The 14,201-nt window shown below is 40.2% G+C and overlaps 1 protein-coding gene across 1 annotated transcript in view; it reads right to left on the bottom strand.

Moving 5' to 3' along the window:
* Positions 1-4,425: 4,425 nt before the first annotated feature.
* gch1 (GTP cyclohydrolase 1) overlaps positions 4,426-14,201 on the bottom strand; it is a 45,554-nt gene continuing 35,778 nt past the window's right edge. Inside the window, exons 4-6 of the mRNA XM_078233894.1 lie at positions 12,302-12,333; positions 10,313-10,397; positions 4,426-5,371 (exon numbers count right to left, since the gene is read on the bottom strand). Of these exons, the coding sequence (XP_078090020.1) occupies positions 5,245-5,371; positions 10,313-10,397; positions 12,302-12,333 (244 nt within the window). The 3' untranslated portion in view covers positions 4,426-5,244. The remainder of the gene's footprint in view (positions 5,372-10,312; positions 10,398-12,301; positions 12,334-14,201) is intronic.

Here is a 14,201-nt window from a genome sequence, read left to right as displayed (position 1 = left end):
ATTTGTGATTTTATCCAATACAGTCCCTTATATGCATTAAACTGAAATGCATTTCAAAAACGACAGAATCACCAAATGTGTGATTAAAACAAACAATTTACTTGCCTCAGAGGATACAACAAAGTCCAAGGCCACATTTTAGTGCTAATAAACTCCAGGTTAATACACAACACTGGGATGCTCAGGATAACACACAGGGTATGGAATTCTACATACCTGAATGAACACAAGGAACTAGTTTGTAGCAAATTTGTACACAATTCAGGTCCACTACTTGGCTAAATTGATCAATTATCAATTAATAACATCCAGTTTTCGATATGCTAAATTACACATCAACATTCTGAATGATGCAGTAATATTCAATCAGGTACTGCAGAGTTCTGGAATGTCACACAATTGGTACATGAAAAAAATAATTAACTTTTTAAAAAAAGGGTTATCACTGCACAGTAGAATATACACTTAAGAAAATACACATTAACAAAGAGACGCACACTTAAATATTGCACGGAGGATCATACATCAGTCTTAAAGCTTTTGTGGCATTCAGATGGAATTTATCAAGAAATAATCTTACAGTAATGACTATGATGCTTAATCCTTCACTTTGAACGTCATCACTTGCCAATGTGCCAGTGTCTGTACTAAATTCCTGCTGGCTCAAAGCATGAACCAATTAGAGAGAAAAATATAAAACATTTAAAGCTTAGTTTATATTAAAATAGAGTATCTGATAAACCCTTGAATTAAATTAAACCCTATATCTAACATTCATCCCTTCAAACAGAATTAACACTACGCCCTCAATAAATTATAGTACTTTTTAAAGATTAATAAAGGAATCAACAGCTGGATGAACCTCATACATCTGTCAAACCATTTTAGATTTTCCCTATTGCAATACACTAAAATTAATTGGGTTCTAAATTGACATTATTAGTTGAGTAATCTATTGGAGCTATTTTTAAAAAGTAAACAAAAAGAAAAAGCTTTCTTTAAAAAATTCTTCTTCAACCATATGCCACTACGTATACACGTTATATTGCACTCTCGGAATCCCTAGAAAACATACAGTAGTATTCTATGTTCAAAGATAATATTAATTTTAAAATAACTCAATTCAGATTGATTATATACTTCAATACAAGATTTATGATGGGTCAAATGGCCTCCATCTGCACCATAATAAACTGGTGCATCCTCCATGGTAACACCTCCACCAGAGTCCACTTGCCAACTAATCAGCACTCTCTCCTCATACAGTATTAATTTCAGATTCAGATTCCAGCATCTGCAGTATTTTGCTTTTATTATAGTACTAATTTGTTGGCTTCCCTTGCATTGTGTTCTTGCAAATGTCCTGATGAATGCAAGACAAAAAGCGTCTTTTTCAGCAATGCTCAAGATCTGTTCAACCAAACAACTAAATGACTAATTTTATTACTTGTAAATAAACTTGGAGGAAAATTTCTAAGGAATAGTTAATCATTTAGTATGTATCATGACTCATGGACCTTGAAATAATTCTGTGTAAATATTAGTGTACAACTGCTTGTGTTTCTCCAAATTTCTTTACCTGCTATTTTAACAGAGGCACTAATATGTTAGAAAGGTTCAACACCCCTATTAAAAAGCAGGCATCGAAACAATTCCATTCAAATGTGTTAAGCACATTAATATTCACAGCATGCAATTTCAAAGTCCTAGTTACACTCAAACTCTACTAGATCTTTGGTTAATAATTAGACATTTAAACACTGATAATTAAATATTTCATTAAATATTTCATTAAATTGCCTTACCACCAGATAAACTAAATATCTGCATGGTACAGTGCATCAGATTCAGCAATTCAAGCTATGTGAACGATCGCAGATTTGCCCGAGCAAGAAAGAGAAAATTGCCTAAATTTAGTAATTCATATTCTTGTTGACAATATGGTAGGTTTTCTTCCAGTTAAATTATTCTCCATACATCATTGGGGGACAGCAGGGTGGGCACAGTGGTTAGCACTGCTGCTTCACAGCATCAGGGACCAAGGTTCAATTCCAGCCTTGGGTGACTGTGTGGAGTTTGCACATTCTCCCCATGTCTGTGTGGGTTCCCTCCGGGTGCTCTGGTTTCCTCCCACAGTCCAAAGCTGTGCAGGCTAGGTGGAATAGCCATACTAAATTGCTCCTTAATGTGCAAAGATGTGTAGGTTAGGGGGATAGTGCAGTAAAATACGCAAGGTTACGGGGATAAGATATTAGGAACTCTCAATGGATTTATGGGAGAGGGCCCTTGTCCTTAGCCCTTGTCGGATTCTCACCAACCTTTACAGATGTAACCATAGAAAGCATTCTTTCTGGTTGTATCACACACCCCAGACATACTCTCTTCCATCTTCTTCCGTCGGGAAAAAGATACAAAAGTCTGAGGTCATGTACCAACCCACTCAAGAACAGCTTCTTCGCTGCTGCCATCAGACTTTTCTTTACACTCTTGCTATGACTGTAACACGACATTCTGCACGCTCTCCTTTCCTTCTCTATGTACGGTATGCTTTGAATGTATAGCGCGCAAGAAACAATACTTTTCACTGTATACTAATAATAAATCAAATCAAAAAGTATCAGTTTGCTGTATAGTTTGCTCATCATTGCAGCACATATAATCTTGTCCATATGTAATGTCCTGGATTTAAGATCAGCTAGCACTATCCAGTATGAAAAATTCATGCTTCGTGTTCTGTCTCTTCCAATTCTCCATCTGAATTTCACTTCCCAAATATTTGCAATAAGTCAATGATGAAACCATCTGCTACTTTCTATCCAAAGATAAAAGCAGGTGTGTTAAGCTGGTTAAAGGGCAGTGCTTGTTTGTACAAGTACCAGTACTTGTGCCTTCTAGGATTTTATTCACAACAATAATAAATGGAAGTGAGACCTGTCCTGAAATCGAAACTCGTTTTAAACAGAGTGTAAAGAGAGCAGCTCTACAGTGAGATAAAAGCATTAATTACAAACGCTGAACCTAAAATATTAGCAGTTTTACAGCAAGGGAGGATCTAATTGATCGTTCATGTTCATGCTGATTTACCTAATCCAATTCCCCCTGATCTTTCTCCAACCCTTTAAATGCACCCCCCCCCCCCCCCCCCCCCCCCCCCCACCCACATGGAATGTGATATTCGGACACATCATAACTCTGACTAATAAGAGTGAACATGCACATTTTCACCATCCCAGTCTCTTAGTTGAGGATTTGTCCCTAATGAGTTTGGATGAGAAACTTAATTTAAATTCATTAAATGTTGCAACCTGCATCAAATTAGAAGGGGCGGTGGGATCGAAGGAGTCAGAATACAAATAATAGAATGAGGAAGACAAAATAGAAGAGGGAAAAACAATGTTACATTAAATTAAATATAGACAAGTGGAAAAGGATGGACAATCTGGGAATGGAACTGAAATTGTTTAAAGATGAAGGTGAGAAAGACCTTGGTCGTGGTAGACTCAACGGCCAGAATTTTACCAGCACGCCCACCCCGGAATCGGGGCAGGCGAGGTTTGCAGAACGGCATTCTCTATTGGCCTCGGGCGGTATCTGGTAAAATTCCCGGCAAACGTGTCCAAATACTACAGAGTAGCAAGGCTCGAGAAAAAAAAAAGAGCAAGAGAAATTTGTGGGTGGTACTAAAACATAAGGCCTAGTAAATAATTGTGAGGAACGTAGAAAGCTGCAAGGGAACATTGATATGATGGTGCAATGGGTAAAGAAACGGCAATTGGAATTCAACGTCAGTAAATAGGAGGTGGTACATTTTGGATTAAAGAAATAAAAGTAATAATGATACTTTGAATTGGGAAAAAGCCAGATGATGCGAAACAGCAGAGGGATTTTGGTTCATTAGTAGCATCTTATGTGGATAAGTTCATTGGATAAGGTAATAGAATATTGGGTTTTATAGTGAAAGATATTGGGTGCGATCTTACCAGCCGTTCACAACACGTTCCCACTGCAGCGAAGCTGGAGAATTTGGCGCCCAACCAAATCTCCATTCACTGCAGCGGGACCAGACAATTCCGCTGGCGTCAATGTCCAGATAATCCTATCCATAGGCGAATCTAGTTAAACCTTTGCAAAAGCAGAATTACAGTCCTGGGTGCAATTCTGAAATGCACACTTCAGGGAAGATGATGAGGCACGAGAGGGAGCTCTGCGTGGAAAATGCCGCTAGGTACGAGGAAATACAAAATAATCGGGAAAGACTTGAACATTTGGACCTGCTCCCATCAGAACAGAGAAGAAAGGATCAGGGGATTTGATAGAGATGTCTAAAATTATGAAGAGGAAGGACAGATGGTCTCCAGTAGTTGAGGGATTTAAAACAGGGAACACTGACAAGATTAAAAGCAATAGATTTAAGACCAAGAGCAGGTAAGTAATTGTGTTTTTATTTTAAGGAAGTTTGGGAGACTATGGAATGATTCGCCAGCTCAAGACACAAGCTGCACTATCACCTGGGGGAGACTTGTGCCATCAGCTTCAGTCAGCACTGCAAATTCCACAGCCATCAGACTTCCACACTCCAAGTCATCAGAAGCACTGTTCAATGATAAGAAATATAAATTAAATTTAACCATGTAGGTGTGCTAGGAGGAAACCATATGAACAACGCAAGATGGATGAAGCATTTAGGTGAAAATCGAGAATCACTTGCAACTTTTCCTCATTCAACCGATAGATGTGAAGGAGAAAGTATTTTAGTTTTCAGACACAAAAAGCAGGAAATGCTGGAAAATCTCAGCAGGTCTCTCCACAGATGCTTCTGAAATTTTGCAGCATTTTTCTGTTTTTGTTTCAGATTCCAGCATCCGCAGTAACTTGCTTCTACCAAAGTATTTTAGTTGTTAATTAATCGCCAGAAGTCTGTAGGTTTATATAAATATTCAGAGTAAACCCCCATTTGCTGAAGTGCATCAAATGCTAACCTGTTGGTTACAAGGCATAAAAGCTATGAAACTACAATGTGGTATAGTTGAGAAATTCAATACAGCCACATATTAAGCACATTAAGAACAAAGACTATTTGTTACAAGTATATTGGTTTTGATCAAAGTACTGTACATGACTATTAACAATGTGATTTTTTCTTTCAATCTGAATCTACACAAACGACAGAATACAAACGAGTAAAAACAATTAAAACATGTACTGAACATCTAAAGGCAGCCTGTTCCATCCAGGGCACCATTTTCAGTTCCTAATGAGCGTCAGAAACTCTTCGCGGGTCTTTGGGTCTTCCCGGAATACACCTAACATAGTGCTGGTTACAGTTTTACTGTTCATCTTCTGTACTCCCCTCATCACCATACACATGTGTCTGCAAAATAGAAACACATTTATTGACATTATTCTCAACCTCTATTTTCCAGAATGGTCTGGCTGCTTACTGGGTTTGGAACAATTTCATTTTACACTAACAATTACAAATCTCTATTTTCAATAAAACTTCAGTTTATATTTAACTCCCAACATCTCACTGAGCATAGCCCACCAAAACCAAATCAGAGCTTCCCTAACCTCCAAATCTCCATTCTAACACTAAGCACAACCATCCCACCCAAAAACCTGTCCTGCCATTGTTCTACACTTCTCTTCATTCCCAATGTCTTCTTCTCTCCTCGCTCTCCCTCCCACCATCTTTTCCTCTCCTCACTCTCCCTCCAATGTCTTTTTCTCTCCTTGCTCTCCCTCCTTCTAAGTTACCCGGTTACATCAACCTCCTTGGATTCTCTCCCTCTTCCCAATTTCTCCTCCCCTCCTCACTGCTCTCTTCCAATTTCCCTCCATGTCCAATTCTTTTCTCCATCTCTTGCTCTCCATCTTCTTCCTTTTCTTCTCCACGTTTCCACCGTTCATCTGCTTCTTCCTTCTCTTCCCCATGGTTCAATTCAAATATTCTTCCCACCATCTAACCCTACCAGGAATTGATTACCACACTCTGCACATTCAATGATATGGGAAATTAACCAAGGAGTTCCAGCATTTATTTTTGGTCTTCAACATTGCCAAGTCCCCCTTGACATCAGTGGTATAGCGACAATGATTGTTACTGGATTACTAATCTAGAGGCCTCGACTAATGATAGGGAGACATGTGGTTGAGTTTGACATACTATGGTGGTGGGGGACAGTCTCATCTGGAAGTGTTGGATTGCTGACTCCATATTTGAGATATGCTGGATAATACAGAAAGCAGCCAATTAATGGCTGCTTGATGGGAAGCAAGTCAATAGCAGCACAAAATGGTGGGCCAATCGACAATGGAAGCTGTGATCTCTGAGAACAGATGGGGCAGGCAATGAACTGGAATCGATCATTGCTCCATTTGTAGCTACCGCTGGCACAGGACTGTGACCACTGCACCAGAAGGCATTCTTTTAATGCTTATGAATTTTGTCTTGAAGGATTTGAATTCCTACAAGCTATTGCAGTAGGTAAATTGTGAAAAAAATGTGAAGAACTATTCTGCTAGTTTAGAAGCATTCAGAACTTTTTCCAGGGGAGAAATAACATTGGAATGCAACTGACCCATTTCCCCTGATGAAGAGCAAATACATAGGGAGATATTGAAAATTAAGCCTTTAACTCTGTCTCCTCAATGGTGACCAAGAGAATGGAGCCAGGAGCTGGGGAGGACAGGACCAAGGATGGCTCCAAGGTTTGACAACGACTCCCTGTGAGTTTTCCCCGTTTGTTAAGTGATTAGGCGGGAGGTCCGCCTGTCCTCTGATGGGAAGAGGAGACCCCCCAGCCAGACAAAAGCATCCTGGATGGAGGTCACAGCACAGGTCTGTAGCCTTGGGGTCATCCAGTAAATCTGACTGCAGTGTCGGAAAAGGCTCAATGACCTTTTGAGATCCGCAAAGGGCGAGTGTTACCATTCTGGAGATGGACACATTTGGAAAGGTGTGACGCGAGTCAATTCTGGGATTGTCTTCTGTGTTGTCCATGTGTGTAAAGCAGCATGATGCAAACAAGCCACTGTGCATGGCAACAGGGGTTTATGGGGAGCCTAACTGCAAAACTTGCTGGTTGTCTAGCATAAAAAACATAAATGGCCACATACCTGAAGGCCTGAGTGTAGCACAGAATCATCAATACAATTTCCCTCTTTAGTTGCAGGAGAAGGGGGTGCACAATGCCAGTGAGAGGAACAGGACCAAAGGGAATGTACCAAACTTGGCCATCTTGACACTCAAGGTGGTGGTCCTAGAGTTGGCTGCCAATGAATGGAGCCGGGTCTTTGGTCAAGGTGAGATAGAAGGCAGGCCCCGGGATGGAGAGACTCTCAGGGTGCATTTTCACAATTCCGGCAAAAAGGTTTGAGGGGTTAGGGAGGGGAGAGTGCTTCAAGCTCAGGAAGCTGGCGAGAAGGTAGCATCGTGACTGTTGGCACAGCCTACATCTGAACCATGCTGGGACTAGTGTTCTTGCGGACCATACAAACTAGGGAAGTAGAGACGGTTTTAAGCTAAAGAGTGGAAGTGAGGTTTCGGTTGCTGGGAAAATTGGGAAGTCAAACTTAAAAAGTATATGTGCAGGTTAGTGATCAGTGTGTGTCAACATAAAACTACAGGCAGGGACAGATCACATGAACATTATATTACAGCAAGGACTTATACAAGAGCCCTAACTAGGACGGGCGGGGGGGGGGGGGGAAGGTTTAAAAAAAAATCAGGGCTATATGAGGGGGTGGTGGCACAGAATAGTGAGGGGGAACTTGATTGTCATAATGTGACAGGTCAGGACAGGAAACATAAACAAAGATATGCAGCACAGAGCAAATCCAGAGTTGTAAATTATTGTAAGAATTCAAAGTAATTTGCCAACTTCTTCCTCCCTGTCCCGTAACCTCTACCACACAGAATTACTAGGGCAGCAATGTTGCGGAAGCACCATTAATGCCAAATCCTCCTCCAAGTCGCTAACCATTCCTTCTTTGCTGTTGGAGAAATATCCTGGAATTCCCTACTGATCCTGCAAGATAATGGGAGCCAGTACAAAGAGAAGGCCCATCGATGCCTGATCAGGAAAATTAAGCAAGGGCATTGTTGTATGTGGTTTACCCTGCAGTCACTTTTTGGTAATAAGATGCACCCACACCACATTCACGTGGTTATAAAATTACACCGGGGATTAATTTCAATCTGATTTGGCATTCATTCATGCCTTCGTAACCTCCAGATCCGCAATTGCAACACAGTCCTGGCTGGTCTCACATTCTACCCTTTGTACAATGTCTTAAATCACCAGAACCTCGATTCCCAGTGCTCGCTGAACTACACTGGCTCCCAGTCAAGCAACATCTTGATTTTAAATTTTCTTCCTTGTTTTGACAGTCATCAATACTAGGGAAATGGCGAGAATCTATTATAAAGGATGTGATTAGAAAATGTCAAGACTGGGCAGATTTATTTCAGAAGATATCATGTTTTAAAAATGTGTTGGAGATTTTTGAGGATGGCAGAATAGATAAGGGGGAACCAGTGGATGTGCTCTATTTGGATTTCCAGAAGGCTTTTGACAAGGTCCCACACAGGAGGTTAGTAAAGCAGATTAGAGCACATGGGATTGAGGAATATGGTAGCATAGATTGAGAACTGGTTAACAGACAGAGAACAGAGTAGGAATAGAGGAGTTAGTCTCAGGTTAGCAAGTGGTGACTAGGAGAGCCACAAGGATCAATGCTCGGGCCCCAGCTATTACAGTCTACATGAATGATTCAGATGTGGGGACCACATGTAATATTTTCAAGCTTGCCGATGACAAAACTAGGTGGTAATATGATTGAGGAGATTAGAAAGAAGCTTTGAGGGGATTTCGGTAGGCTTAGTGAGTGGTCGAAAGCATGGCAGTACAACGTAGAAAAATGTTAAGTTATCCACTTTGGTAGGTAAAGCAGGATTGCAGAGTATTTCTTAAATGATGAAAGAAGTGTTTATGTCCAAAGAAACTTGGGTGTCCTTGTTCATGAGTCATTGAAAGTGAACATGCAGGTGCAGTAATTAGGAAGGCAAATACCTTTATTGTAAGAGGATTTGAATCCAGGAGTCTTGATGCAATTGCATGGGCCTTGGTGTGAGACTGCACCTGGAGAACGGTGTACAGTTTAGTCCCCTTACCTAAGGGAGGATATATTTGCCATAGAGGAAGTGCACCAAAAGTTGACCATACTGATTGCTGGGATGGTGCGATTGTCCAATGAGGAGAGATTGAGGAGACTAGGTATGTATTCACAAGAGTTTTCTCTTGATAGGGTAGAGGCAGGAAGGCTGGGGGTATCTAGAACTGGGGACACAGTCTCGGAATAAAAGGCAGGCCATTTAGGACTGAGATAAGGGGAATTTCTTCACTGAGAGGGTTGTGAAGCTTTGGAATTCTCTACCCCAGAGGTTTAGTCATCGAGTATGTTCAAGAGAAAGATCAATAGATTTCTAGATATTAAAGACAGAGGGATATAGGGATAAGGCAGTTGTGGCAGCAAATCAGGCATGGGCTGGGATTTCCCAGCTGTTCACGCCCCACTGTAGCTGTGCAAGGACAGAGAATTAGGCACTCAGCCAAATCTCCACTCATTGCAGCGGGGACCAGAAAATCTTGCCGGCATGAACAGCCGGAAAATTCTGCCCATGTCCTAGTCAAATGGTAGAGCCATGCTCAAGGGGCCAAATGGCCTACTCCTGCATCCTATGTTCCTTAGCCTGTCCTCCTCTTTCTCTGTGTAATATCCTCCAGACCACAACCCTCTTGTGAAATCAGCACTCCTCTCATTTAGGCCTCTTGTGCATCCCCAGTATTGAATGTTCCATTAGTGGTGGCTGAGTCTTCGTCATTTATATTCCAAACTCTGGAAAACCCTCCTTACATCCCTCGGCTTCACTTTCCTCCTTTAAGATACTCCTCAAAATCAAACTCTTTGACCAAACTTTTGGCAACCTAATCTTGGCGCCACACATCATAGTCCGGCTACTATAATGCTCCTGTGCAGCCTTGGGATGTTTTATGTCAAAGGTGCAATATAAATGTAGGCTGTTGTTATTATTCCCAGCACTGCTTCCAACTTTAGATCCTCTGAAAATTTCAAGGATCCCTGAATTTGTTACATTAACAGTAAAATAAATTGGCAAACCTTATAAACTATTCATACTCTTTACAAGTTAAAAGGTGTTAGATTTTTAAAATTGCACCCATCTAAAAATTAGAAAAGAACAAAAAAATTGGTTTAAGTTTTGCAAAGTAAATTTGATTTTAAAACTCACGTGGCTTCAATCACAACTCCCACCCCTGCAGGTTGTAAGGCTTCTGTGATTGCTTTTGCAATTTGTTTGGTGAGACGCTCTTGTACTGTTGACGAACGGGGATCAGAGTTAATAACCGAGTGAAGATAGGAAATTACAACACCATTTAATTGTGTTTTCAACATTACATCAATAAAAATTCCTAATTTGCATTTGCCTCATTTATTCGGGGTTTTAACATACATGTCACATATACAAGTATATCAAAGCCTCATCATTCTTATCTTTGTAAATTCCAGATGTTCATGTAACCATCTTGACAATTCATTAGCGTCTAAATCAAAGTAACTTTTTTTTACAAGGTTCTATTAATATCATGCTTTTTAAAAAAGTTGTTAATGGTGCTGAATAATATTTGCTCCAGGGTGCTTATTTATGATTCTCTGGTGACAATAAATTCATCATAGTCCCAAATGACCATAGGCTGCTCACCCCTTTGAGGGGGGAGAGCTGACTGGTGGTGATTTAACCCGAGGATCACCACACCTCAGGAGAAGGGCAAGGTTGAGAAGGCGTGACCTTCATAAATAACCTCAACCGGTAGGGGAATGGAACTCATGCTGTTGGCGCTGCTCTGGTGATAATAAATCTATGACACTTAGTAGTATGAACCTAAGCTGCGAGATCACCAAGATAATCTCTCTCTTCATTTTCTATACTTTCTCTAAGTTCTCACTGCTTCGCTCAGATTTATATCTCTGCTCATCCTCAGGTTCTTTCTCTCTGGAAATCCTTCTCTCTTGTATGCTTCCCCCTCTCTTTTGTGCGAGTCTCCTACATTTCCTATCATTCTTGGGGCCGGATTTCCATTAAGGAGATGGGTAACAGGAATCGGGAAAGTTCCTGACCCTGCAAACCATCTCCATTAAGGAGGCATCCACCCTTCCCCAGGATGGAATTGGGCCCCACTGCCTCTAGAGATAGGCTTGAGGTAACAATGTAGGTGGATGGATGACGAGGCTGGCAAGTAGGAAGGCCTGCCTCCATTTACTGGTAGTCATGATGTGGAGATGCCGGCGTTGAACTGGGGTGAACACAGTAAGAGTTTTAACAACACCAGGTTAAAGTCCAACAGGTTTATTTGGTAGCAAATACCATTAGCTTTCGGAGCACTGCTCCTTTGTCAGATGGAGTGGAAATCTGCTCTCAACCAGATCTGGTTGGTTGTAGGGATTCGCATTCTAAATCAGTATTCTGTAACTTGATTTTGTGTCTCTGTGCCCTGTTTGAGAGCAGATTTCCATTCCATCTGACGAAGGAGCAACGCTCCGAAAGCTAATGGTATTTGCTACCAAATAAACCTGTTGGACTTTAACCTGGTGTTGTTAAAACTCTTACTCCATTTACTGGGACATCGGCTAGTTGTAATCATGACCGCCAGGCCCTCAAGCCCTCACTCCTTTACACCCAACCCCATGCTAGCTAATATCTCCTATGTCCTCTCCACGGCCCCCCATGCATCCTCTATACCCACTCTCCCATATCCACCATGTACAGAACCAAAGAACTATTGTGAAGTCTGGCAAGTCTGATTCTGAAACTGACAATCTAAAATGAGGCTTTGATAATCTCCTTTGAAAAAACACCCAGCTTACAACCTGCCCTGAACTCAGTTGGTTTCCACCTGGTTGTACCCTGTAGAATAGCTTAGTCTGATTTTATTCATAGCAGAATGTCATGCTTCTGAGTATGGAGACCAGATTGGTTCCTTTTAAGCCCAATATAGGGCAGTAACAATACTTATCAAAACAGCAACTCAATAAACCAAATGGTTAAAGGATTTGGCTCATTTCTGCCACTTGTATCTACTTTGAATGGTAGTTCCACTAATTCTGGTGGGATATCAGAGTTACTGCATACCCGGCATTAGACAAAAGGTCACACTTAAAATGGGACCAGAATGAATTAAGAATGCAAATAAAACATTTAAAAATCTTATTTGATACTTACCTTGGAGCCTCCTACTGTAAATTTCAACAATCCTGAAAAAAAAATCAAGTACTTAAATATTTAATTGAGTATGAGAAACTTCAACATCTGTGACAAGCAAAACTTTTTTACTAAATTATTCCTAAAAGCTATGCATCAGAATTTATTCCAATGCTGCAGTTGTATTTAGGTTCAGGTTATTTCTCTATAATGTTAGTCGTTTGAAATAAACTGATATTGCAATCCATGTTAAATAGGCATGCTTTGAAATCTGAAGAAATATTTCAGTAGTTAAATGGCTTAAAATGCCAGGTGGATAAGTATTTAAGAAATTTTTAAAAACGTTTAAGGACTCTTATACAGTGTGCGCTGTACTGTTCACCTTGTTTAAGAGGTAAATGCACTGGAAGCAGTTCTGAGAAGGTTTAACAGACTAATACCTGGAATGGGTGGGTTGTCTTACGAGGAAAGGCTAAACGGGTAAAGCTTGTATCCACTGCAGTTTAAGAGCAATTTGATTGAAACATACAAAATCTTGATGGATTGTGACAGGGTGGATGTGGGATCGACGTTTCTCCGTGTGGGAGTATCTAGAACTGGGGGTCACTATTTAAAAATAAGGGATTGTCCATTTAAAACAGAGATCAGGAGAATTTGTTTCTCTGAGAGGGTAGAGAGTCTTTGAAACTCCCTTCCTTAAAAGGCGGTGGAAGCAGAGTCTTTAAACATGTTTAAGGCAGAGGTAGATAGATTCTTGATAAACAGGGTGAAAGGTTATCAGGGATAGGCAGGAATGTGGGGTTGAGATTATAATCAGATCAGCAATGATCTTATTGAATGGTGGAGTAGGTTCGAGGGACCACATGGACTTATCCTGCTCTTAATTTGTAGGTTCATATTACCCTATAATACGCTTCCATTGTGTAAGACGGAATGTTCCAGTGATGGATAAACCTTGGGCAGTGAATGGAATCAGAGCATTCTCATTTTCTTATTTGGTTGGCTAGGTGAATTTGCTCTTCATGTCTCTATCCCGAAGGTAATACAAAAAGGTCAGTGGTCCATGGGTGCTCAACAGCAAGAGAATGAGAAAGTAAAGTGTGAAGATAGTTCCATTTTTTACAAAGCATATGCTTTTTAAAATAATTTTTCTGCAGGCCAAATTGTGGTAGAGTATTTTCAGCATAAACTAATCTAATTAATATCCTATAAATATATATTGATCATAAAAAAATTCAGTCTTAAATTTGAACATTAAATTAAGGAACTACATGTTTCTTTAAAATCTAAAATATTAATACAACAAACTGGACATTTTACATATTAAATAATTAGATTAATAACATTTTTCAAATTTATGGAATCAGAGGACGTTTTCCAAGCCAGTGAAGAACACAGTTATATTGTGAAGTCGTCAAATTATATTTGATTAGTTAGAGCTGCTGGTGTACATTATTTGTCACACTTGTCAGATGTAATCACATTTCAATAAGCAGCTTATGTTGACTTAACATAGGTCATTCCAGAGACATGTTTGGAATCTACTGTAAAATGTACAGACATATACAAGGAGGCATGCACAGGGTCCAACTGAGTTGCAACATGATGAATGTTTTAAGTTTAAAGCTGCCTGCCGTGTAATACCTCCTGCCCTCCCTGATCAGTAGCAGCGTAGATGTTTGCTCCACACATTAGAAATCTAGTCACAACAAAGGTAGCACTTAGTAAACAGGACATATATTGTTGAAAGATGTACTGGCCTGCAGGGTCACAGAAAAGCCATGAAAAGTGAGTCCAACATAATAATAGATGTTGCAATTTAAACTTCTTAGTCATTTTGTTCAATACCCAGGAAATGAATTGTAAAGGCGGTGTAATTACCTGCTCAGCAGGTTTCACCAAAATAACATTTATTAAAAAT

Source organism: Mustelus asterias, chromosome 18, assembly GCF_964213995.1.
Source record: "Mustelus asterias chromosome 18, sMusAst1.hap1.1, whole genome shotgun sequence".
Lineage (NCBI taxonomy): Eukaryota > Metazoa > Chordata > Chondrichthyes > Carcharhiniformes > Triakidae > Mustelus > Mustelus asterias.
The sequence above is the reverse complement of the archived record's forward strand: the minus strand, read 5'-3'. Positions and strand labels throughout refer to the sequence as shown.